This window comes from Lampetra fluviatilis, chromosome 4, assembly GCF_964198595.1.
Source record: "Lampetra fluviatilis chromosome 4, kcLamFluv1.1, whole genome shotgun sequence".
NCBI classification, from domain to species: Eukaryota; Metazoa; Chordata; class Hyperoartia; order Petromyzontiformes; family Petromyzontidae; genus Lampetra; species Lampetra fluviatilis.
Genome location: NC_136278.1, coordinates 11,532,923 through 11,560,394, shown reverse-complemented (window position 1 = coordinate 11,560,394; position 27,472 = coordinate 11,532,923). Strand labels below are relative to the sequence as shown.

The window sequence follows — 27,472 nt, the reverse complement described above, 5'->3', positions numbered from 1 at the left end:
TGGACGAGTAAAGTTTTGAGAAAAAGACAAAAAATAATTCGACCAACCTACTTGCTGTTCTGACTATAGAAGCACATCATTGTCCACCTGCTTAATGGCTCATAAAAGTAATTTCTCCATCTCCGTTTCAGCCAAAAGACTCGACTTTAAATCGCTGTGTTACGAGCGTGTGCCTCCAAAGCATTTTTACGCTATACAAAGCCAATTGTAGAGCACACTGTGCAGATAATAACATACCGTGTCATGCAGAAGGTCTGCATGTACAGCAGCAGCATTTCACCTCGGTTAGATTTCTCAGAAAAGGCAACCGAGAGGGCTTGTGTCTTGGTGACGGTGGTTAAATATTCAGTGGAGTCACATTGTTGAAACCCAGATAGGGAATGGTGAAAAGTCTTATATATAAAGGTGACGAATAGCAACAATGCAAATCCTGATTGAAGGTGTGCCATACCGAACACAATACACAGTGTACCTGTGTTTATTTACTTCCAGAGAACATTGTTTTTTGTCCAAGTAAAACATGCACAACTGCTCCAGAGCGACAAGATACCGATTCCAGCTGTCTACTTGCAAAATATAATGTACAACGTACAGTATTGGTTTTATTCATGAAACTATGCAGATACTTGGCGATTTATTAATCTAGCACATGTGGCCAAACGTCAATATTTTACCGGTACATCAACATATATTACTTGAATGTACACCTGTAGAGTATGTTGCTTCATTCATCATCTTGTCACCAAATACACAAAGCATTCACAATTCCAATTTGCATAATTACACTTCATACACGACATACAGTTTGCATATAATACCGTAGTTATATACAAAAAAAAGCAACGAATACGTAATACATTTTAAAGATGACCCCAATTCAACCTTGAACTGGTGGAAAAAGTGTTGTCAGCAAACACCAATTAAGGCTCCAAAGATACACAAGGGAGGAGATCAACAACGTCGTCCGTCTCTCTCCCAGTACCGATGCTTTATACACTACACCAGGCACTCATTTCAGTTTGAGTCAACCTAGAGGAGACCAACTTACCAAATGCCACTGGTGTTGTGCACGACGATAATTTCTTGACATCGGCTGCCAAAACGAGATCGCAGCCTACTTGCACGAACCAAACCACCACTCCACAGCTCGCATTGCTCCCGTGCACTTTATATTATGTGCCTATGTTTGTCTCTCTCTCTCTCTCTATGTATCTCTGTGATATCTGTCTGCTTATATGTCTGTCTATATGTCTCTGGTTCTGTGTTTTATCTCTCTCTCAAATTGAGCATTCTCAGGAAGAACGTATTCAACCAGGTAGGGTGTTGACTGTTATGTTATCCGACTGTCTGTTGTATTACATTACATTTCTAAGTATACTAGATTTGTGTTTCTATTTCATTTATACCTGATGATTGCTTGTGTTGCAATCGAAACGTCGTATGCTAGTATTTAATTTATTATTTTATCTTTATACTTGACTTTACCGAAAGAACCAAAGAGTAATTCCTGCAGTCACGAAAGCTCCAAATTAAGTTTGATTAAATATACACGTTTAGATGCCGAGCGTTCATTTTATATTCCGAGGCCGCGCTCACAAAGTATCACTTCACCAGAGGCCGGCGGTGTATTGGAGCGAAGCAATGGGGAAGTCAACAAAAATGAGAAGAATAGGAAACAAATGACACATGTTTGATGAACACCGAAGCCTTAGGAAGCCTTGGAAACAGTGGGAGCCCACGTGTGTGACACACGCGGTGAGCTCGAGTTTGTGCGGGGCTTTAGAGGCTTTTCAATGAGCTCCGACAGCCGATTGCTTTAATTGGGGTTTCTCAGCGACCTTTGCATGCAGGGGGGTGGGGGTGGTGAGCCGACATTGATTGAATATTGCTTCCAAGCTGTCGGGTCACAATGTTCAGCAGAAAAAAAAAGTCCTTTCTTTCAAAAAGTATCCTGTAGAAGAGACACTAAACGATTTTTTTTATTTTGCCAGGTAAGACCCACTGAGATAAATTGCTCTTTTTTTGTGCAGAAGCGACCTGGCCACAAGTGATAGCGCAACTAAGTGGCTTGTCATCGTGTGGAAATTTATAGCAGCCAAATTACTCTAAACGCATGTTTATAAATGTGGACAGAAAACCGGAGGGTCCGGAGAAAAATCCACACGACCAAGGAGAGACACATGCAAACTGCAAATATACAGGCATCAGGGTCTGGATTGAACCCACGACCTCCTGTATGCCAGGCGAGTTCGTTAACATCTCGTCACCGTGGCGACACCCATGCACGTTGTATTACTTGCATAGACAATTCAATACTATACACCGATTATTTAATTCTGTTTCGTATGGAGTCCAAACCCTTGTTACGAAACAGAATTAGGCAGGCAGCATAGACCTTGGAGCAGAGTACATTACAACAGCGGATGTTGACAAAGTTGAACCGACCAGCCTATGACAGCCTTGACATGCGTGGCAGTCTCCTGTCCAGCTGCGTGTCTTCTGAGATCCGTCGAGAGCGGTTTTCTACGACTATTTGGTTAACAGCATTCAGTAATACAGTTCCACATTCAATATTAGCATGGGGCCATGGCGCACAATGGCGTACCCCTTGTGAACTATATCACAGAGACTTTGCCATCCAGCGATTATCAGCGGCTGCACTTTGTTAATTGCTCGTATTCACAACTGCGCAGCACGTGGAATTGGGGCCATCGGCTCCCAAGGAAATTGGACGATTCACCACTTGGCAAAGCAGTTGCCTTAATCCCTTAGCTCGAACAAATTCTGTCCGTGAGTTCCTATTGAAGGCCAACAGGGCACGTGAGGGCATGAGGTGCTTTGAATCCAGCCAGTAAAACCACGGAACACCACCCACCGCCCAGTGCCGAGTTGCATCTGCCCACCTTTAAACGAGGTCACACTACACGGCCACACGGTGGCAACTACGCTGTATCGACAGTATTGCTCATAAACATGTACGGCATATACTTATACAATTTACTGCATTTTTAGATTTCACTTCCGTATGCAGGTATATGGAAAATATAATTAGACAGCGGTGGATGAATCCCCTTGCTATATGATCAACATCATCATAAAAACTAAAAAGCTATGTTTTATTTGACCAGGTAAGGCCCACTGAGCTTTGTAGCTCTTTTTCAGAAGCGACCTGGCCACAAATGATAGCTCAACTAAGTGGCCTATCACGTGGAAATGTATCGCAGCCAAACACTCTAAACACGCGTTGATTCTAAATGTGGAGGGAAAAACCAGAGAACCCGGAGAAAAATCCATGCGACCACAGGAAGAACACGCAAACTCCAAATACACAGGCATCAGAGTCGGGATCGAACCCACGACCTTCCTGCGTACCAGGCGAGGGAGTTAACATCTCGCCACCACGGAAACGTAAGTTAACTCGGACCGCTGTGGCTATATGGCCTCGGCACTGAAGGCCGGGGTGGAGTTCCGAGCTTGCGTGAATTTGTCGCACCCATTGCAGAGGAAGAGCTCTGAGGTTAGAAAAATATTATATTATAATCATTTTTACAGTCGCATTAACCTGCTGACGGGCTAAACGGTCTGTTGACTCGCAGCAGCAGCAGCCAAAGCCACGGTCTGGATGGCCTCAGCAATTGCTCTAAAGCCCCGCACAAAACACCCATCGGGTCTGGTGGTGCAGCGTAGGTCAAAGGACATCGCGTCGAGCATGCGCAGAATTAATCCGTTGCAGGCAGTAAATAACAGGCGGGCCTCCGGCAGCTGCCGCATTTAATTTACACCGCACACCTGACCGGAAAGTCTGGGCCTCGCTGTACGCACAAACTACAACGACGACAACAACAACAACAAAAAACAAGAGCGAGGCCATATCCACCACACTCCCTCCGTGCGCGCGAGCTCCGACAATAACCAATGAGCGCAGGCTGGGATGTCCGGTGAAGCATTTAGCCGGAGAGTATTATTATTATTGTTATACGCTGGTGATGCGGGTTGTAATCAACAGCCTGTTATTCACTCCCCACGAGCCCTCCTGGACCATAGCGCAAACTGTGACATGCATAAAAGTGAACGTTAACCAGACTGCTTTGCTAAACGCCAGCTGTCAATGATCACCGACGCAATGAAATAAATTCGTAGAAACGTGGTCGGCGACGTGGCCCAGCGGTACCACGTTCGCCGCTTATTGCAGAAGTTCACGGTTGGAATCCAACGGCCGCCCTGATTAATACTGCGGATGCATTAATAGTGGAAATTCTACGCGCAGTCTGCTTCAGAGTGGATGATAAAGATCCCGTGATGTCATTCGCAAGAGTGCCTACATTGTGTGCTGGCATCATGGTCCGCATTTTGATCAAAAACTTTCCCACTAATGACTGGATTGGAATACACGTAGAAATCATCGCCCACCCCTCCAGCAAAAACTTGGTGGGACCCTCCTGAAAAACAGTCGTGGGACTCCTGGGTGAGGCTTTCCTGGGTAAAAATGTGTCGCAAGAAATCATAAATAATCAGCCATGTATGTACGTTGAACTTCTTTCGCAACAGTACTAATCAGAGGTGCGAGTTTGTGTATTAACCATATGGGTCCCATTGTGTGTCTGTATGTGTTTTATTGTGCATAGGCAGAGACCTATTGGTGCTGCGGCATGTAGCCACGCAACGTGAGAGTCCATTGTGTGCAAAATATAGTTTTGAACAAAATTATTCTAACTCAATATGCAGTTATGAAGGTTATACACGTAAGTGATTGACAAAGAGAAAATATGAGGATGTTTTCTCCATCGAAATGTGGATGGAAACAAAGAATTTACATAAAACCGTTTCCAGACAGAAAAATATAGTGAGCAATTCTGCTGCGTAGGTGTTTGCGGTTGCACTGTGGGGCACTACTGTATTTTAGACATTGTGTTGTTTGCCACAATGTATGTATTTGCACTTCTTTCGCACCGTACGTAGCCAATCTCCGATAAGCACGGTTGGCTACCTAACATGCATGCATACAACGGTGCTAATCGGAGGTGTCGGACGATGTCCATACAAGCTCCCAGCATGTGGAGCGAAATGTTAGACATTGCCCAACAACTCCAAGTACAAACGAAAAACACATCAAAGGGCTCAAGTCAGACTGATTTCCCAGTGGAAACACATATAGAGACAGTATGATCACGTTCAATATTCCCAGCAGCTGCAGTATCGAAAGGTTCCTGTGGGATTTGCTCCGAATAAGATTTGTTTACGTTTTGAAAATAAGTAACGCATGTGCTGAAATATTTTGTACAAATAATAATGTAGAACTCAAGTTTAATTTATTTGAAGGTGGCTCAGAGGTTAGACGGCTCATGTGGCACCACTGAGGTCCTGGCAACCACCCATAACAAAAGCAGGTTATCAAGCGTAATAAGTTGGTGGGTTCAGCCCAGTCACCAATGACGTGCACAGAAAAAACTTCATAAGAAATATGGTTGCACATTTAATTGAGCCGAATTGGATTGTCCTGCACTGAACATTTAAACGTACGTAAAACCTTAGATTGCGAGCATAATTCGTTCTGGAAACGTGTTTGTAATCCAAAGCGCTCGTATATCAAAGCACTCGTATATCAGTTGTGATCACGTGATGCTCGGCAGACAAAGCGTATACACATACTACTCGTATTGCAAGACATCGCTCGTTTATCAAATTAATATTTATTTAAAAAAATTGCTCGTCTTGCAAAACACTCGCAGACCAAGTTACTCGCAATCCAAGGTTTTACTGTATTCGCAATAATTATAAAGTTTCCCGCAATTTGCAACCCCGGTCAGGAAATCGTGGTGCCTCAAAATCAGTTCTCGTGATGTCGAAGCAGTCGGAACACGAATGTCAGTTCAAATTTTGATTTTTGGACTGTTTTACGGGAGGACCGATGTGTTATGCTGCAACAGTCTACGGCCAATACGTCCATGACACACTGCAGCTGGGCAGGTGGGAAAGCGCTGGCACCGAATGTGGATAAGAAGTCACTTGAAGATATTTAATTATAAGTTCTGTGATGTCTTCTTCCAGGGACTGTTTTCTAACATGAGGTGACGCACTGCTCGGTACGTATGTTGAACTTCTTCCGCACCGTATGAAGCCAACCAGTTATAAAGAAATTAATTTTCTATCTAGATGTAAAAGTGCATAGCTCCAGTAGCTTCCAAATAATGGAAAGAAGAGGAGTTCTGAAAGGATGTTCTGGTCTCCTGACCCGATGCGGATAACGCATTCTATATAAAATTGCCTTAAAATGTAAAATACATATTAAGCTAAGCTTTGGTCAGTGAGCTTCTTCACGGCACATAGAAGTCAGAGGAGTTGTGTGCTATGAACAGCCATTGCCTAAAATATCGTGGTTTTATACTTTATCTTTTCAAGAAACCGTTATTGACGAATGTGGAGTTGATTTCTCATTGTGATTGTCAACCACTGTCAACGCAGTGTCACCAAATAATTTGGATAAAATTGTGAAATAAGACATAAGTTAGTAATATAATTTATTAATCCAGAAAATCATGAAAGTCGAGATATTTTTCATCAGGGCCCTGCATTTTCATTGTGGGCCCACTCCTTTTTTAAGTTTTGTACATGTGGCAAGAAACCAGAGCATTAAATTACGTATTTAAATATTCCATTACTTCTAGATTTGAAGCTTTCGTGACTGTAAGGGACATAAACTGTCAATTCACCCCTCTGCTACGTTGCGAGTCAAAGTACTTATTGTAAAGTCATAAATCTATGGTACAGAACCACTGTGCATAACCAGATATTTACATTAAAAGCACCATGCTAATGTTCGCATACATAATTCAGTGTCTTTAGAACAAGCTCAATATGTTTACTACCTGCAGTAATGTCCTATATGTTGACAACACAACACATTATAGCCACTGTACCACAAGTAGTGTGGCTACAGTTATATGTAACCCTATGGCTACATTTCCCTACCAAGTACTTAAACCCCATAACGTCCCAGTGAATGTGAAAATGTAAAACCGGGCAGCCCTGCAATTGCGTCCTCCAGCCACTGCTGGCAGAAGGGCCTCCACTGAACGGTGCTCTAAAGAGGCCCTCTCGATGGTACTTGGCCTACTCTTCCAATGCTGGCCAGACGTCTTAGAAGCGGTGATAGAACCCACTCTTTACTCCACGAAAGGCGACCTGCCTATTAACTGTGGTGTATAAAATCATACCCTGGGGTCGACAGAGCCGGGGAGATTAAACAAATATCTGGAGATCGAACCGGCGACCTCCGGATAGCAACTCCGGTGTCTTGCTGACCATGCCACCGAAGCAGCTCCCCGAACAATTACCGATGGGGCAATCATTGACCCTCAATTTGATTTCGCTTCAGCGCCGCACAATGATCGCCGGTCATTGCATGAAATCAGCTGACTCGGCATACGCACGTCAATTATGAATCGGAATGGGTTAATTACGTCTTCCAGGCTGGCGAGCGAAGTGAAACTGAGCAGAGCCCCGTCTCCAGATCGAGGGACACGTTACCATGTAACACACCCTATGGGCAAGCGCACTGCCAACGGAATGGCAGACGAGGAGTGGAACGCGTCCAGGGAGGGGACGTGCTGCGTGGAGACGGAGCGGTGAAAGCAACTCAGAGTGCGGGCGCCAGGTGGATCATTATTGCATCGCGATAACGCGAGAGGATGTGGCGGCGACGGTGGGATTCATCCAGCAGTGGATTGACCATGGCTGATGATTGATGATCATAATATTGCACTGTGCTACACAAGCACGTGTACAATTACGCGTTTGCAAGTTGTTGGGTTTTTTTTTGTTTGTTACTGACAACAATGCACAGAACTCATAATAACAATGCCTCCTCCCTCTGCGTAGACACGCAGATGGGCACGGTTGGAGAGCGTCACCACTTGGAAAGTGTTGCGGATGAAAGGGGACGACTTGCACACACACACAGACATACGCGCACACACACACAGACACACGCGCACACAGACACAGACACACTTGCACACACACACGCACACACAGACACACGCGCACACACACAGACACACGCGCACACAGACACAGACACACTTGCAAACACACACGCACACACAGACACACGCGCACACACACAGACACACGCGCACACAGACACACTTGCACACACACACGCACACACAGACACACGCGCACACACACAGACACACGCGCACACAGACACAGACACACTTGCACACACACACGCACACACAGACACACGCGCACACACACAGACACACGCGCACACAGACACAGACACACTTGCACACACACACGCACACACAGACACACGCGCACACACACAGACACACGCGCACACAGACAGACACACGCACACACACACAGACACATGCACACACAGACAGACACACACACACAGACACACGCGCACACAGACACACGCGCACACACACAGACACACGCACACACACACACAGACACACGCGCATACAGACACATGCACACACAGACAGACACACACACACAGACACACGCGCACACAGACACACGCGCACACACACAGACACACACACACAGACACACGCGCACACACAGACACACACGCACACACACACAGACACACGCGCACACAGACAGACACACACGCACGCGCACACACACACAGACACGCGCACACACACACAGACACACACACAGACACGCGCGCGCACAGACAAACACACGCACACACAGACACACGCGCACACAGACAGACACACGCACACACACACAGACACACGCGCGCACACACACAGACACACGCGGACACACACAGACACATGCACACACACAGACACACGCACACAGACACACGCGCACACACACACAGACACACGCGCACACACACAGACACATGCACACACACACACACACAGACACACGCACACAGACACACGCGCACACACACACAGACACACGCGCACACAGACAGACACACGCACACAGACAGACACACGCGCGCACACACACAGACACACGCGGACACACACAGACACATGCACACACACAGACACACGCACACAGACACACGCGCACACACACACAGACACACGCGCACACAGACAGACACACGCACACACAGACACGCGCACACACAGACACACACACGCGCGCACACAGACACACGCGCGCACACACACAGACACACGCGGACACACACAGACACATGCACACACACACACAGACACACGCACACAGACACGCGCACAGACACACGCACACAGACACGCGCACACACACGCACACACAGACACACGCGCACACAGACAGACACACGCACACACACACAGACACACGCGCACACAGACACATGCACACACACACAGAGACACACAGACAGACACACGCACACACAGACACATGCACACAGACACACGCGCACACAGACAGACACACGTACACACAGACACACACCCACAGACACACGCACATAGACACACGCGCACACACACACACGCGCACACAAACACGCGCACACACAGACACACACACAGACAGACACACACAGGTACACACACACAGGTACACACACACGACACACGCGTGCCCACACGGAGACCCACGGCTTGTCCGGCGGCTGCTGTTCTAACCCAACGAGCGGGGGGGGTGGGGGTTTGGGGGGCTCACCAGGGTTGTGACTTTGTGATTATTCCAAGATGTGGTCAAATCCACAGTTCACTGCATTCTCTCGGCAATCGTCCAAGACTCTACAGTATTGCGCGCGCCCGTGTGTGTGTCCACACGCACGTCCTGCGAATGAGCGGCACACTGCACCAAAGCGCCTTTTTCATCCCCGACGCTGGTAGCGGCATCCCATCCACACCGCAACCCCCCCCTCAAGCACGATGGGAGGCACGGACGCGCTTTGGCAAGCGACCACCAACCACACCGCTGCACGCATTGACACTCGGCACACTCAACTACACACCTCGCTCTCTCTCTCTCACACACACACACTGTGTGTGTGTGAGAGAGAGAGCGAATGTTACATCGACTGGCTACAGTGTGGCCGGCCTTGTCCTTGCCGCACTTACTCAGGGGGCACACGACAACAGCGGCATCACCACCACTCCGAACTGGCCGTGTGCATATTTGCAGCGAGACCGCTGCGTCTTGCCACAGCGGCGTTACGATGTGCGCACGCGTGGCTTGTCACCGCTGCGTCTGCGCGTGTGGCTATTGAACGTGAAGGAAGGTGTTCATTCCTTCCCTCGCTGTGTTGGTTCTAAGGCAACACACGCGCCTACTACTAACACAACAATGCGTTCTTTCTTACCTCTGGATGGCTGCTGCTGCTGCACCACCACCAGCAGCCCCCCTTGAATGGTCCGGGCTGTTCCCTGCCCCGCGCGCTCCGTCACCACGAGCGCTGTGCATGCGAGTGACACACTCGCATGCCATGCAGCATTGTTCTTATCAACGGTGTGTGTCAGTGCGTGTGTGTGTGTCGGTGCGTGTGCGTGTGTGGGGGGCAGGGCTTGGCTGTTGTGCTGGCTGGCTGGCAGGAGAGAGATTTTCGCCCGTGTGGTTGATAGGGGTAAGGGGAGAGAGAGAGAGAAAATGCTCTGGGTTGTTGAGTCCCGCACTCCCCATTGGCTGTTGTATTTAGCTGGCAGGCAAGGCGAGCTCCTGGAATAAGGAGTTTGGTGCTATTTGACTTTGAGAAAGATAGAGTGTTGTGATGCTGTTGTGATGTCCGAGTGTGGGTTTTTTTTAAATTTACAATATTGCACAAATGGCAAAAAAATCAGACACGTTTACTCAATACTGGAGTATTTTTTGTAGTATTCTTCTCATAAACTTAAGCAAAAAAAATTCATAACTTGCTTAATAATAAAGTGGAGTGTGTTTCTTCCAATGCATAGATAGGGCAGCATATAAAACGTATCATGAAGTGCATTTATAATTGATGTTGTGATGTGCATGTGTGTAGTGTACATGTGGAGGTCCATACAATGTGGTTGTATACTGTGGGCATATTTAGCGCGATTGAATATCTTCAAAGATACACCTGTCATTTGCTTTTCATTGTTATAAGATTACATTGCATAAAACAGCAGCGTATTACATCGGTGCATACTTTGGAGTGTTCGCTTAGAATATATTACCGAAGTGTATTTTCCCCAGTCAAGCCCACTGAGCTAAGAGGCTACTTTTCTAGGGCAACTCGGCCGGCAGACGACATCAAAGCGTTCCACAATATGTTGTATCTTCTACAGCAATTCGATAGAAGCGGCGTAAACAAGGGACTGCAGAACACGTGTATGTACCTTTCTGCCTGACAGGGTGAAGCACTGCCTTGTCACAGGATGGGGGATGTTTTCAGCATAGTCCCTGCCTGAGATATTTGACCAATTGCAGTTGGAGTTTTTTTTCTCTATCTACAGTTTACATGTTATTGTTTAATTTTGGAGATATAACCAAATATATTGTTCAATAAGGGTAACTATATATGTAGTAATTGGCGACGTTTCGGGCAACAGCCCTTATTCATACCACTTGTGCCAGTGCCTTTCATGCTCCAGCATGGCACATATACCCTAACACACTGAATTTATTTACTTACACAGCCTCAGTATACACACAAAGACGAAGATCCGCTGTGTAGCCTTTAACAGACTGTTGGGGTAAGTGTTATTAGCGAGCACCTATGAAGGCCGGCACCGCATACGAGGGTGGGGCGGTGGCCAACACCACGTCCGGCCGTCTTTGTCTCCCAGGTTCTTTTGCTTTTATACCACACCAGGTAATCATTTGAGACTGAATCGACTTGAGCCCTGGACCGATTTACATATTCGCCACTATTATTGGTCATGAGCAGGAATCGAACTCAGGTCGCCGGATTAAATCGGCCAGTACGTGCGCTAACCACTCCACACTTACTGATCCCCCACCAATGATCATACACACACAGCTCTCTGTGAATGTTACGTTAATGCTAAGCACGTGTGCTATTAAAGAAGGACCACTGCCAGAAACGTCACCTGTGATATATTTTCCTTTTAAAGCCACGGAGTCATTGACGGATGTATTGAGATGTTAGTTGGTTGTGCTTGCGCACCAATGCCAATGCAATATCACCCAATAATGTGTTTAATTTGGAAGATATGGTTTCTTGCATTTGTTTCTAGGTTTCTCGAGGAAATGCAACCTGGTTAAAACTGACATTTAGCTACAACACAACACATGTACAAGTGTTCTCAGGGGCCGTCCATAAATGACGTCACGTACCTAGGGGGGGAGGGGGGTCAGACATTTGTGACGATGTGTGACGATGGGGGGAGGGAGGGTTTGAGAAATGTGACGTCACATCAAAATGCGCAACTTTAAATCAATATTAATTAAATAGAATTGTTATAACAACAAATTTTGATTAATTTTAATTATTAACTATTTTTATATTTTAATTTACTAAGGTCACCTTTTATTAATTCCATGAAGGAGCATTTTGCTTCTCCATGGGAGAATGGAGAAGCATCAATTTTGTAAAAAAAAATAATGATTGTTATTAAACATTTTGATTCTAATGATTCTACCAGGGCTTTTCATTCTGTGAAATGAATATGTGATTGTTATAATTGTACTCTCCATTTTTCTTCGTTCTACTACAAAGTTTCAAGTATTTTTTTATAGTTATACTTACTTTTAATATTTTATAATTATAAGATAATTTCAATATCATATTCTGAACATCTGCAGTTTTAGTTAGACGTTCAATATTTTAAAGTTAATTTTATGCAAAATTTCAGCTTTCCAACGCCTCCTTTTTAATAAATGTTTTCTCCTACAATATCAGAGTACAGCGCCACATTAAATACGCACTACAATGACAATAGTTTAAAGTGATTTGAAGCATGTTTTATTTTCAAAATGGAAATATATTTTTTTTGGGGGTGGGGCAGAGCTTTGTGACGTCATATTTGAGGGGGGTCTGACCAAAGGCGTAGTTCGGATATTTTGCGCCCGGAGACGAACTATAAAATTGGCGCCCCCCCCCCCCCCCCCCGTTTAATCACATTTTCCTATTACATCGAATAAGGAGTAACAATTTAAATTTTAATGAAACATTGTATTTAAAGAAGCAAATTTATAGAAATTATATTACATGGCTCACTCAGTCACTGTCGTAGACTGGTTGACATAGTCTACAAAAGATTAATTTTTCTTGATTTCACTGTCGCAAACTGGTCAATCACGTAATCAAAATCTGTATTTTCCAATGTTTCTCTTTCAACGCTAAGAAGAGCAAGATCGCTCAGACGATCTTGTCCCACTGAAGCACGCAAATACGACAAAATAAGTTTCAATTTGCTGAACGACCACTCACAGCTTGCAATTGAAACTGCTATTGTTAATAACATTTGCAGTGAAATTCGCAAATTCGGAAATATGTCGTCTCCATAAAACACAATGAAACCAAGAAGATCCAAAGGAGTTTTTGGTAGAACTTCATTCCGGTTACTGAGCAGCATTTTGCAATCTCCAATTTCTGTGAAAAGTTCGTGGCCATTGATGTCGGTGTCATAGAAATTTCCAAAATCTGTGCAATTTAGACGAATTGCATCGACATCTGTGTCGGATAGAAGAGTTTTGACGTCCAGCAGAAATCCAAATTTTGTGTTCAGGTCTTTTTTTAGTCGTAAAAACCGTGTTGACATCTCCTGTTGAAGTCGATAAAATACGCTCTTCATAACGCGCACAATTTCTTCTTCTGCTGAAAGTTCTGCATCTCTTGCCAGTTATCCTGGCATCTTCCGACGTCGCCTAATTCTTCTGTCCACATCGATCCCCCAGGCTGTGCATCTTGTTTTGGCGTTTTCTACAGCAACTTGGCTCAAATCATCACGAAGCTTGACAAATTCATGCTCCAAAGATTCAAGATCAGTTGCTGCTTCCTTGAAATTCATAGTAGGATCCTGTAAGCGCTTCTGAACACGATCAATTTTTCCAAGAATGACATTCCAGAAATGCAATAAAACTATGAAGTAAAATTTTAATACGCATGCCTGTAACTGTTCTGCATCACTTCTGGTTTCAGGCGTCATAGTTACGTCCTCCGATAATTTGTCTAGCAGCCCTACTAGTTCATCCAGTCCTTCATAGATAGCTTTAACAGCTTCTGATCGTGCACTCCAGCGTGTTTCAGACTACCGCTTTACTGTGATGTGCACAGCTGTTTTTAACTCTTCCCAACGAATTGTTGAACGAGAGAAAAACAAATATATACTTTCAAATGTTCCAAAAAATGTGACGACAAGTGGATCCTGTTTAGCTGAGTGTACTCCTGCTAAGTTTAAGCTGTGGTTGTCACAGTTGACAAACAATGCTCTGTGATTTTTGTCACATATTCGTTGTTGAAGGCCGGATATGCCCAGTCATCACAGCAGCATTGTCATAACATTGTGCTGCTAAATGAAGGCCACGCTATGTTGACGTGCGTGGGCTGCTCCGGCTGCTGCAGCCGCCTAGACTCTAGAGCGTGGTGTCACTAATAAGAACTAAAAATAGGCCGTCGTAGTTTCCACCACCAAAACACAGGCCAGTGACTAAGGCTGAAAGACTGCGCCTGTCTGTTGTTTGGGACGTTCTTCCATGTAAGTTCTTAATAGGCGCGCGTACCAAAATGTAATTACATGACATGTAGGCTGTGTGTGGCGGGATATATGAACTTTTAGGTTGAGGTGCAGATTTGTGCAGTCGTTTCAGGCTGACGCGCCCACCGCAATAAGTTATAATGTAACGTTGTAAGATTCATTTTGGCGCCCCTTTACCTTGGCGCCCGGGGACATATGTACCCCCCTGCCCCCCCTAGCTACGCCTCTGGGTCTGACTTGTTGTGACGCCGTGTGACGAGGGGGGGAGGGGGGGGTCAAAAATCGGCCAAAATCGCGTGACGTCATTTATGGACAGCCCCTAAACACGTGTAGTGACTAACTCGGAGACGCTAACACTTAGAGGCACTTATTTTATTTAACTGAGCACCCTTTGCACAACACACACCGTACGCTGGTACACACTCTTCTGTCGCTCGCTTATACACAACTCTACGTGGGTTGCTCGCCTATACACAATACTAGCCGTCTAACACCAACGGCGCTGAACCGAGACAGCCAACTACCGTCTAGCAGCGCAATATCGAGTGAAGACGACAGCGACGATGGCGACGAGACGACAGCGACAACGGCGACGATCTTCAACAGCACGACGGGGATCCCACTCCAAATGACAGCCCCGAGCTCTCACTCAGGGCCCCCTTTCATGCTCCCAGCGTGGCCTCGCTCTGCCCCGGCCACGCCCCCTCTCTAGAACCTACCAGCGGGTTCCAGGGCTCTCCCCACGTGCCCCTTCTGTAAACTTTCCCCCAGATATCCCCTCTGGTGTATCACGTGGCCTGCTGACGTCAGGGCTGCTGTAAGCTGCAGATTCCCTTCCCCGCCAGCAGCCAGCGCTATGCTGCTACATAGCTCATTCTATGTCACTACACACGTATAGTGAAACCACTCTGGTATTATGCATAATTAATTTTAATATATACCACGTTTTGTATGTGGAAAAACACTTACGTCACGATATTGATTTCCATAGCAATAGCACAAATAAATCTGGTAGCCTATTGTACACGTGCAGTCCGATGTAAATCAACTGCTGGATAAGGGCTTCTGAACTTTGGTTTACTGTGGGTTTCTAAAATGGGGAAACAGAGATGAGGGAGCGTAGAAGTGTAGTACAATAATATACTGGGGGTTTTGTTTCTATTCTGCTACCCATAACGTAGGCCCAGATTCTAGAACACCTGTTATGCTTTGTGGTTGCCCCATCCAAGAACTATGCAAGCTCAACTCCTGCTTAGCTTGCGAGTTCTCAAACAAGATAGGATGCATTCCGCGTGATTTGGTCATATGCATGAGCTATCGTGGTTATCACGTTATTACATAAAGATGTACTACCCCAACAACTTGGTGAAACGATTTATATGAAAACTAGCCTTTTGCCCGTCCAAGGGCGGGTGTATTGCAGTAAATCTGAAACTTGCAAGCAAAAAGCAGACCGCGACGTGATATTAACTACATTAAAGCGTGTGCATTTTGTAAGGGAGCGGTGACACAGACCTATTTCATTTTCAGGTTATAATCCCTTGTTCATCATGACGTCCTTTTTACTTTGATGTCTCAACAGCGTTACGGAGATCTCGTGACGTGAGGGTTCTGCCTTTGTAGTGAGGGTTGTAAGTTGACACCGGGGAGTGGGGAGGAGGCGCCTCGGGCCCTCCATGAGGAGTGACGTCACTTGCTCATGATTATTAATGAGGGTGGCTGTTCGATGTGGAGTGACGTCACTTACGCATGATTATTAGTGAAGGGAAAGTCCTCCATATTGAGTGACGTCACCCGCTCTACACAACAAAGGCTCATTCCTAGCAGCGTGCTTCAGCCGCACCGAACCCCACAATAATAATATCCTGCCTTGGCTCCTCCCACCCTCAACCAGTATATATACAAGGACTGTTTTCTTGGAATTTCTCTTACTTGAAACAGCAATCGTGCTGTGACGGTTCCACCTGAAGACGGAAGCTTGTGTTGCCTCCGAAACGTTGTGATTTTTATTTTATTTTTTATTTTACTTTTATTAATTTTTATTTTATTTTTTTACCTACGTGACTTTACCGGAAAAAACCTAAGAATAGGGTGGGGGGGGGGGGTGTCCATTTGGAGGACGTCACCTGCTCATGAATATTAATGAGGGGGGCTGGTCGATGTGGAGTGACGTCACGAGCGTTAAGGACAGACATTCCTAGGTGATTATACTAGGTATTGTTTCTACAGCGTACGGTATATAGCGGCTATAGTTCAGAGTGTTGTGCCGTATAAACAAAACATGAAATGCAGGATTACATAAGGCAGTTGTTTTTACATTTATGTGTTTGCTGTGTTAATGTCATTACATAAGCAGCCAACAGACCGATGCAGATTATTGTTGCCTGCCTTTCAACGAATTGGCTGATAGAGTTAGACCTCCTCCTGCCCGTGGTGATGTGGTGGAAACACGTCGTTGATCATCTTATCTGCAAATTGACTCCACTTATCAGAGAAATGTTGTGGATAACAGGAATCACTCGGGAATCATTTGCAGCATGGCTCCAATTATTCGTAAAAAAATACTTAAATATAACAGCAGTTCATATTCTTTGGGTCTTTTGGTGAAGTCAAGTAGATAGAACAATACAATAACAAATAATAAGAATGAAAATTAAGTTAATATAAAAAAAGCAGGTGATGACGATTGCTTGTGTTGCGATCGAAACGTCGTGATATGTTTAATTATTTTGTATTCAGTTTATTTTAATTTAATTTTTTTATTATTGTATTGTTCTATCTACGTGACTTTACCGAAATACCCAAATAATATGAATTCCTGCAGTCACGAAAGCTTTAAGTCAAAATTTGACAACAGTTGTTATGCGATTCAGGTTGGAAAGACGCGGATGATAGGAAGAAAATGGGGTGCTTATAAAAGTTTTGTGTACCCTACGGCACACATATATACAGGATGGACAACAACAGCAACATTTAAAGTGTGTTGTCCAGAAAAATGTAAGGTATCTGAAAGAGAGGAAGAGCTAACGGAGAATGGCTTGACGTCGACAGAGATTGGTGCCAGAAAGATGTGGCCACTACTTGAGCATATTGGCACAAGACAGAGGAAAGTGGAAACAACAAATGACGAAATGCGCAGTGGATACCTCCGGACTCTCTGCCCATGTATCGTGATCATGATGATGATGGCTCCTATGGATGATCGGATTCGCGGGTCGTAGGATCGCGGATAAGAGGAATTTCTGCTCTGCAGTGAATGGGATAATTTATTTGTATAGTACTGTGTTATTCATTGCTCACAGAGCCACACCCCAGAAACAGAGCAATCTGCATTGATTAAATATTCACAGCGGGGGATGCTGATACCAATGTGTGGCATTTTGAAATTGAATTGGGAACAAAGCTGACATGCACAAAAATACCGTAAAATGTCACCGCCAGCATTTCATGCGTTTGACCGGGTGTTCGATATTTTTGCTCGCGTCTTTATAATGCATGTACATCACAGAGTATTGTGACACACAGCTCCATCCACAAGCTGCAGCATGTCAGCAGGATACTATTCATCTGTGCAAGCGTGCACCGTGGTATAGTTTTACCTCTGCACACGTAAATATTCAAGCGACAGTGCGCGTGTTCTCTTCCTAGCAGTCTTGTATGTATAAATAATGACTCAGCCTCAATACTTTCCACGTGTTTCCATAGTCTCCTAATATTCAAATATACAGTATATACTCACTCATACTATCACAAGGCTACTGCAGTGCAAACGTGCGTATGAGGTGTTCCGAGTTAGCTAAACGCGAGGTGGGTGAGAAATATCTTGGCCATAACACCATTACCACACGTTCTATAAAGTGGGCGCAGCACTGTTTGGTTCGACTAAACACCATCAAAATGATTGTTTGTTAGCCAGAGGAGGAGAGCCCGTCGATATTTGATTCATTTGGCAAGTCAACCGCGTAAGTATGTCAACCACGGGGTGCGGTGGTTCAAGTCAATGTTTTTTCTTAACCTGGGGGACACGCATTCCCTGGGGGTGCGAGATGCCCTTTCTGGGGGTGCGAGACATGACCACGTTTTTTGTTTCAGAAGCTAAATAATCGAAAACACAAATTAAGCAAGGGCACGTAAGTACAACTTATTTTTTTGGTTCTTTCGGTAAAGTCACGTAGAAGGGAAGTAATAAAATAATAAAAATAAAACATCATTTAATAATTATCACGATGTTTCGGCTACAACGCAAGCAGCCGTCTTCAGGTGAAGAATGAGACACTGCCAAGCTTGGAGCTTATATATAAACTGGGTTGGAGGTGGAAGAAGAGCGCCTTAACAAAAGAATGTGCATATCAAGAGGAATTTAGCATATTCATGGGAAATGCGTAGGAGGGTGGGCGGGGGGGTTTCAAAGTCATATTATGCCCATGCATTATGCAGGATTAGCAGCATCAAAGGGAGGGGGGTAGTGGGTAGCATTAACAAAGGGAGGGAATGTTAATAGTATGCAGAAGCAATGAAACATGTCAATGGGAGAGCGATGTCAGGAGACCCGCAGCGGATAAAAATAATGCATTCCCTGTGGAGAACACAAGATACACATTCAATGCCAGTGAGTGGACTGCGGTCTGAAAGTCACCGTAAACGTGAACAACAATCAGTTAAGATCCGAAATGGTTTATTACGTCCTTCCAATGATTGCAGGTAATTATTTTATTATGTTTTATTTTTATTATTTTATTACTTCCCTTCTACGTGACTTTACCGAAAGAACCAAGAATATGAATCCATGCAGTCACAAAAGCTTTAGATCGAAATTTAACAACTTACTTTGTTTAATCAAACCCTATGTAGCAATTAACATTGTACATTTTTTATTTGAAGCTTTCGTGACTGAATGAATCCATACTCTTTGGTTCTTTCGGTAAAGTCACGTAGGTATAAAATAAAATAAATCACGTTTCGGGCGCAACACAAGCGTCCGAAACGTCGTGATTTATTTTATTTTATAGCTACGTGACTTTACCGAAAAAAACAAAGAGTATTGTACATTTTCTTGGTTCTTTCGGTAAAGTCACGTAGAAGGGAAGTAATAAAATAATAAAAATAAAACATAATAAAATAATTATCACGACGTTTCGGCTACAACGCAAGCAGCCGTCTTCAGGTGAAGAATGAGACACTGCCAAGCTTGGAGCTTATATATAAGCTGGGTTGGAGGTGGAAGAAGAGCGCCTTAACAAAAGAATGTGCATATCAAGAGGAATTTAGCATATTCATGGGAAATGCGTAGGAGGTGGGCGGGGGGGTTTCAAAGTCATATTATGCCCATGCATTATGCAGGATTAGCAGCATCAAAGGGAGGGGGTAGGGGGTAGCATTAACAAAGGGAGGGAATGTTAATAGTATGCAGAAGCAATGAAACATGTCAATGGGAGAGCGGTGTCAGGAGACCCGCAGCGGATAAAAATAATGCATTCCCTGTGGAGAACACAAGATACACATTCAATGCCAGTGAGTGGACTGCGGTCTGAAAGTCACCGTAAACGTGAACAACAATCAGTTAAGATCCGAAATGGTTTATTACGTCCTTCCAATGATTGCAGGTAATTATTTTATTATGTTTTATTTTTATTATTTTATTACTTCCCTTCTACGTGACTTTACCGAAAGAACCAAGAATATGAATCCATGCAGTCACAAAAGCTTTAGATCGAAATTTAACAACTTACTTTGTTTAATCAAACCCTATGTAGCAATTAACATTGTACATTTTTTATTTGAAGCTTTCGTGACTGAATGAATCCATACTCTTTGGTTCTTTCGGTAAAGTCACGTAGGTATAAAATAAAATAAATCACGTTTCGGGCGCAACACAAGCGTCCGAAACGTCGTGATTTATTTTATTTTATAGCTACGTGACTTTACCGAAAAAAACAAAGAGTATTGTACATTTTCTTGGTTCTTTCGGTAAAGTCACGTAGAAGGGAAGTAATAAAATAATACAAATAAAACATAATAAAATAATTATCACGACGTTTCGGCTACAACGCAAGCAGCCGTCTTCAGGTGAAGAATGAGACACTGCCAAGCTTGGAGCTTATATATAAGCTGGGTTGGAGGTGGAAGAAGAGCGCCTTAACAAAAGAATGTGCATATCAAGAGGAATTTAGCATATTCATGGGAAATGCGTAGGAGGTGGGCGGGGGGGTTTCAAAGTCATATTATGCCCATGCATTATGCAGGATTAGCAGCATCAAAGGGAGGGGGTAGGGGGTAGCATTAACAAACGGAGGGAATGTTATAAGTATGTTAAGGCGCTCTTCTTCCACCTCCAACCCAGCTTATATATAAACTCCAAGCTTGGCAGTGTCTCATTCTTCACCTGAAGACGGCTGCTTGCGTTGTAGCCGAAACGTCGTGATAATTATTTTATTATGTTTTATTTTTATTATTTTATTACTTCCCTTCTACGTGACTTAACCGAAAGAACCAAGAAGATGAATCCCTGCAGTCACGAAAGCTTTAAATCGAAATATTGTACATTTGTTAACGATTAAGAACCAAAGGGGGGCAATGCTGCGGTGAAGGTTAAGAACCACTGGTTTCAAGCCAACCTGAGTTTGAGTTGTGCCCACTGCGAACGCAAATTGGTGAGCAACGTCTGACCCGGTCCAAGCTGCCCTCCACTGCCCAGCGAAGTGACCCACACGGCTACGGGAGGCTTTCATCCAGCGGTGGATCGACAGAGGGCTTTAGATGAACAGATGAGTGATGGGAATCGAAATTTGGAGTCTTAATAACTGAGCAAACAGACCCAGTAAAACATGTTTAGAACTCCCATATAGTGTATGCCCACTATGATCAATATATGAACTGTATTGCGTCTACAGAGCGATCCACATATATATACAGTATATACCATACTGATTTCTAATTACCCTCTTTCTTCATTGAATGTTGTGAGCAAATCAGACTGGCTATGTTGGACAAAATGTATCAGGAAAGTGATGCGTAATTTAACGAGCGATTTGAGATTGGTCGTAGTAGACACGTTGAGTATTTGAGTAAAAATGTTGTTTCCTTTGTATGACATCTCTCAATATGTATTTATTTGGTGGGGTATCTATACATTAATGTCACTGTATATACAGACATTGTATATATGTGAAAAAGAATATGCATACTGAAGGATATAAAGTCACACAAAAAACACACACGTCTGGAACGTTCTAGATTTGAAGTTTTCGTGACTGCAAGGATCCATACTCTGGATCTTTCGGTAAAGTCATGTAGGTAAAAAAAATAAGAATAAGAATAAAAATAATAAATAGACATAACTAAATTAAATCACGATGTTTCGGAAGCAACACAAGCTTCCGTTATCAGGTGGGACAACCACAACAAGAAACAATTTGCTTGTGTTGCTTCCGAAACGTCGTGATTTAATTTAGTTATTTCTATTTTTTTCTTTTTATTCTTATTTTTTCGCCTACGTGAATTTACCGAAAGAACCAAAGAGTACGTCTGTAACGTGTTTTTACTCTGCATTTGTGTGTTTCTTTTCAATGACCACGCCACAGTGTTATCTCACCTGCAGATTTGGCAGTTTAGACATTAACGTGAAACGAAGGCCAGCCTGTACCAACACCGGCCTACGTGACATCTGTGCTGTTCTGTTTAGCAGGTGTGGTGGTCAGGGGATTAATAGGGTCATAACAAAACCCACGTGTGTGTGTGTCTGCGTGCGGGGTTTTTTTTAGTTAAAAAAAACAGCACGTGCCCCTTGCTGCTGCTACCTGCTGCTAATCCCTCACTCTCGACCTTTCAAGGTCGTGTTTCACGAGCCACTTCTGAAAGCCAAATTGTACAACGCTCAGTGACATTGTAATGCTCGCAGTAAGTCTGCGATCGTCATCACAAATTACAGTAAACACAGTAAAACATGTATGGCTGTTTAATATATCGCATTTCCGTGTACCGTAATTCTCGAATTAAACACGACAGTAGTTGCAAGGGCTGTAGCTCAGCTGGACATTGCAAGTTTTTCCCATCACTCGTTTGATTGTTCCGTCAATTCTTTGCTCGTTCAACCACAAATAACTCATCTCGACACACACATGCCTGAGTCATCAGCTCCACTCTAAGACGTGACTCACTTCCCCTACGTGCCCAGCGTAGCATGATGTTTGCCATCCCGCATCACAAACAAGGACATTGATTATTCATGTTTATTAAATAGAATACAAGCGATATTTTTTTTTATTTACCGGCAAAGATGGCTCCGTTACGTTAAAGGTGTTCGTGAAGAGTTGCCCAGAAGCTTGTCGTCACGTACTCTTAGTTCTTTCGGTAAAGTCACTGGTATTTAAGAGCTTGCATCTTGAATCCCTCCCTCACTTGATGCAGCAAATCTGGCTGTGACGGTCCCACCTGATGACGGAGACTTGTGTTGCCTCCGAAACGTCGTGACTTTATTATTTAATTTTTATCAATTTTTATTTCATTTTTTTACCTACGTGACTTTACCGAAATAACTAAGAGTATGAATCCTTGCAGTCACGAAAGCTTCAAATCTATAATTGTCGTCACGTGTTTAATAATCCAGAAAAGATAATGCCCAGAGCTGACCAAAGTTGATGACCAACCAGGATTGCATCTTGCACATGTCTGAGCACTCTTGAGTTTAACAACAACAAAAACAACGCAGTAATCAGGGTGAACGCCTGTCTGTGCACGTGGCCAACATGAGCATCCGTTTTATTCCTATCGGAGGGATTTATTGCTGCTTTTGCATCTCAGAGCTCTTTAGCGCACAGCAGGTGGCTTGGTATCCAACCAACTCGTGACGTCAATGGCTCATCGGTTAAACCCCGGTGGAGATGACCCTGGGGGCAGGCACAATGCGAGGGCGCAGATTTTAATTCTGCTGAAACGCCGCTAATTTTGAGCGCAGCGCTGGAGGTCACACATGGTTGAAGCCTTCCGCATCTTCGCTTTTTCGATGGATGGCGAGTTCCGCACAAGGACGGTGAGCACAGCAAAGTCGCTACAAATTGGAACACAAGGGCACGGGCCCGCAATGAATCTTGACTAACACCAACAACAATCCTCCCAACTAGCCTACTTACCTTGAGCTTATGAATTTAGCTGTGGGGATTACTTCATCGGTCTACATCGAATTTGGATTTATATTTACAGTAAATGCAAACTGCAATTTTAGACACTGTATTAAACAGTGGGGCATGGATATCATTGAGAAAAGAGGATTATTATTGTGTTGCTTATTATGAAAAAAATATCTGATCCAGTTCTGGACAGTATAGATGGCTCGCAGAAAGGAATTCCAGACCACATCCCTTACACTCATTGTAGTTATATGGGTTTGCATTGAAGGCCAGTGATATTGTACACACTATATTATAAACTATTTAACTATTTTTTTTAATTTTACCAGGTAAGGCCCACTGAGCTATGTTGCTCTTTTTCAGAAGCGACCTGGCGATCACAAATCATCGCCCAACGAAGTGGCTGATCATGTGGAAATGTATAGCAGCCAAATACTCTAAATTAATGAATGGGAGTTGAAGTAAAAGGCTCTCAACAAACTTTCACCACCAACTAAAGTTGACCCCCTTTCTCTTTGGTAGCAGGAGTGGAAAGCGAACACATTTCCCTTAATATAGAGTTATCGTACCCTACGTTCAACGATACATCATTTTTTTCTTCTTCATAAAATGCAGTGCAGACACTTGCCAAGCCACTGCTAGGGATAATATTATCTACGGCATGGCTACGGCCTATTTTTTTTCCTTCTAATATATTGGAAAGCATGGCACAACTGTATATGAGCTTAGTTTATGAAATGTTGAGCATGGGCACGTGTTCACACACGCCTCGAGCATATGTAACATTAAAATATATGTAAAATGCATCCACATGCACATATTTACGTGTACGTTCACACTTGTTCACACGATGAAGCTAAGTCAAATGTAAACATGACAATGTAAAATTGATGAGAAATAAATTGACAAAAATTGGTGTTGTACACAAATATTGCTTAACCCGTTCGCTGTTAACTTCCCGCGTTCCCGTGACGGTTGCTGCTTAAATTCGCTGGAGCCTTGTTTTTGGTTGCACGCAGCTGTTGTTGATCTTGTTAATATCGTAAAAAAATGTTGTCGTTTACACATTATTTTTGTCTGCACGTTCTGTTCCGTTATTGCCTGTTCCTCCGTACAGATCACTCCGATGTTATTCTTAGTGCTGATGCATCATGGTCCTCCCTCGCAGGCTAGTTGGATGACTGGCTAAAATAGTTTTTGCGCGTAGCAAATAAACACTGAGCATAGATTACACTCGATATCAAAGACAGTATGATTTTATTACAGCATAAACAACACAGCACTGCCGTTAAGGGGAATATAAGACAGTGTTTGTGTAACGAGACGCGTTCAATTAGTTAATGTTATAATACAGTGTTGCTATTTTGGGTCCCGTAGTTTACTGTATGTGAAGTACTCTTGCCAATAACATCTGATAGTCCAGCAGCAGTTGCTGTTTAACAAACCAGACTCTGATGATTAGGCCCAGAATGTCAAAAGTCATCAATAGTTTTCTTGCTTAAACATACGTGGCTTGATGATATTGGTCCGAAAAACAAATAGGCTAACTAAACATATTTGTGTTTATACATGGATACAAAGAACAGATGTCTGCTTATGTATGCTCATGTTTTCTCATCAGGCAGTGTTAACCTTCCAAGCTGTGTTTATGTAATGATGGCACTGGGGTATTTTAGAACAATGCTCAAAGACCGTTGACAGCAGCCACTTAAGCTTGAAGTAAACACAATTAAACTGCCCTCATCTCAATAAATAAGCAGACATTTTGCCTCATTCCCATGACTTTTACGTCTCATTTCAAACAATTTGCTGGAATGCTGATTTTATTTATTTACACTTGCAGCCAGGAAAGCCACACTATTTTAAAGACTCTTATTCAGGACTCATTTGCAGAATGGACCCATGCACTTAACCTTCAACAATGCGAGTTCCATCCCGATGAAGCTGAATGGAGCTGAATGGAGTTTTAAAGAAATCACAAATATCTCGTGACAGAGCCAACGCAGAAGATCACTGGGTTTGATCTTCCACGAAGCCCACGGTCCCCACCTTACACCGCATTCGCACAAACCGTGGCAGATGCGAATACCTGATGCACAAATGGAAAATTTAAAACTCTCCGGTAGCATCCGGAACAGGCCATACAACGTATAACGACGCAATGCCCAATCCACAAAAAACGAAGGAGACATCAAAGCGATACGCCTGACGCGGTTATCTCCTGGCTTGGCCGCCTGAATGTGAAATTGTATTCTTAGATCTTTCGGTGAAGTCACGTGGATAGAAAACAAAAACTAAATTTAGTTTTTGCTTTTTTTGTTTTCTACCTACGTGACTTTACCGAAAGAACCAAGAATATTAATTCCTGCAGTCACGAAACCTTTTACGTCTAAATGTGAAATTGTAGCTGTTGCCACACGAAAGAAAAAGGACGGCCCTGCCAGCGGTTTTACAGAAGCGACAATGCCGCTCTGCTCAATCCCAATTGAGTAATTTGTAGGGTGTTTGGTCAATACCAATTACATTGTGTGCTTCGTTGATTTAATCCGATGCCCTCTCCGTGCCTCACACAATACACGTCACCCGTGCAGTGTTCACACGAAACTTTAAGTACACACCCTGCTTTCACGGGTCCACAACTGGATACGTCAGTAATTCCCTGCAGAATGAGCTTTACCACCATCATCATCAGTGATGGTAAATCCTAGACTTACATCTTTCGTGACTGCAGGAATTAATATTCTTGGTTCTTTCGATAAAGCCACGTAGATAGAAAAAAAAATCTAAATTAAAAGCAAAAGCAAAAAACCCATGACTTCAACACAAGCGGTCTTCTTCAGATGGAGAGAAGAAGAAGACCGCTTGTGTTGCGATCGAAACGTCGTGGGTTTTTTTGCTTTTAAATTAGATTTTTGTTTTCTATCTACGTGACTTTACGGAAAGAACCAAGAACATGGTAAATCCTCTTCTGGGCGAACGCTTCCCCAAGCCGCTTGCCAACGTAAATGATCCCACGACGTGACAATAATTCACCTGGCACCTGCCCACGAGCTGATTTCAACACTCTATCTCCTCGGTGGATGTCATCGCGGACGTGTTTCAATCCTCGGCTACCACACTGTCAGTATTCCTGACCTCTGGCCATCAATCGCTCAAGCAACGTGTCCTGTTCACGTTCATTTTCTCTCTACGCTTTGCGTATGGTGGTAACATGTTCAGGAGCTAAATGTCAATGTCGAGGTTTGCTGGTCACAAAAGGGCTTCTGGGGAGAGTTCGCGGAGTTTTGCTTTTCCTCCGTTAAAGGAGCGCATACTGCAGTGGTTTACCGTGTGGTCCATAGTTTGGGTTGCATGTATGTATGTATGCCGAACTAATCTAAATTTTTAAGTTTTCGTGACTGCAGGGATCCATACTCTTTGGTTCTTTCGGTAAAGTCACGTAGGTATAAAATAAAATAAATTAAATCACGACGTTTCGGGCGCAACACAAGCGTCCGTCATCAGGTGGGACAACCACAGCAAGAAACAATTGCTGAAGTGGGCAAAAGGGCTGCTGTTACAGCAAGAGGCTATATAGGTACGTCGTGATTAAATTTATTTTATACCTAAGTGATTTTACCGAAAGAACCAAAGAGTATAAACCGTGCTAATCGAAGATGCGCCTTTAATTTTCGGTTCATGAAGGTAACACCACTGGTGTCTTCGAGGTATGTCAAAGCCGAG

The 27,472-nt window shown here is 43.9% G+C and overlaps 1 protein-coding gene across 4 annotated transcripts in view; it reads right to left on the bottom strand.

Annotated features, from left to right (window-relative positions):
• LOC144931566 (rho-related BTB domain-containing protein 2-like) overlaps positions 1 to 23,026 on the bottom strand; it is a 92,239-nt gene extending 69,213 nt beyond the window's left edge. The window contains exon 1 of one of the 4 annotated variants that reach the window (XM_078855544.1): positions 22,892 to 23,026. Coding sequence is in view for 2 of the 4 variants with exons in the window: in XM_078855545.1 (XP_078711671.1) it covers positions 10,307 to 10,431 (125 nt within the window). In the remaining 2 variants the exon portion in view is untranslated. Of the gene's footprint in view, positions 1 to 10,306; positions 10,561 to 22,891 lie in introns of those variants that run through there. The other 3 variants (XM_078855545.1, XM_078855542.1, XM_078855543.1) reach the window with 3 other exon arrangements.
• Between the last annotated feature and the right edge of the window lie 4,446 nt (positions 23,027 to 27,472).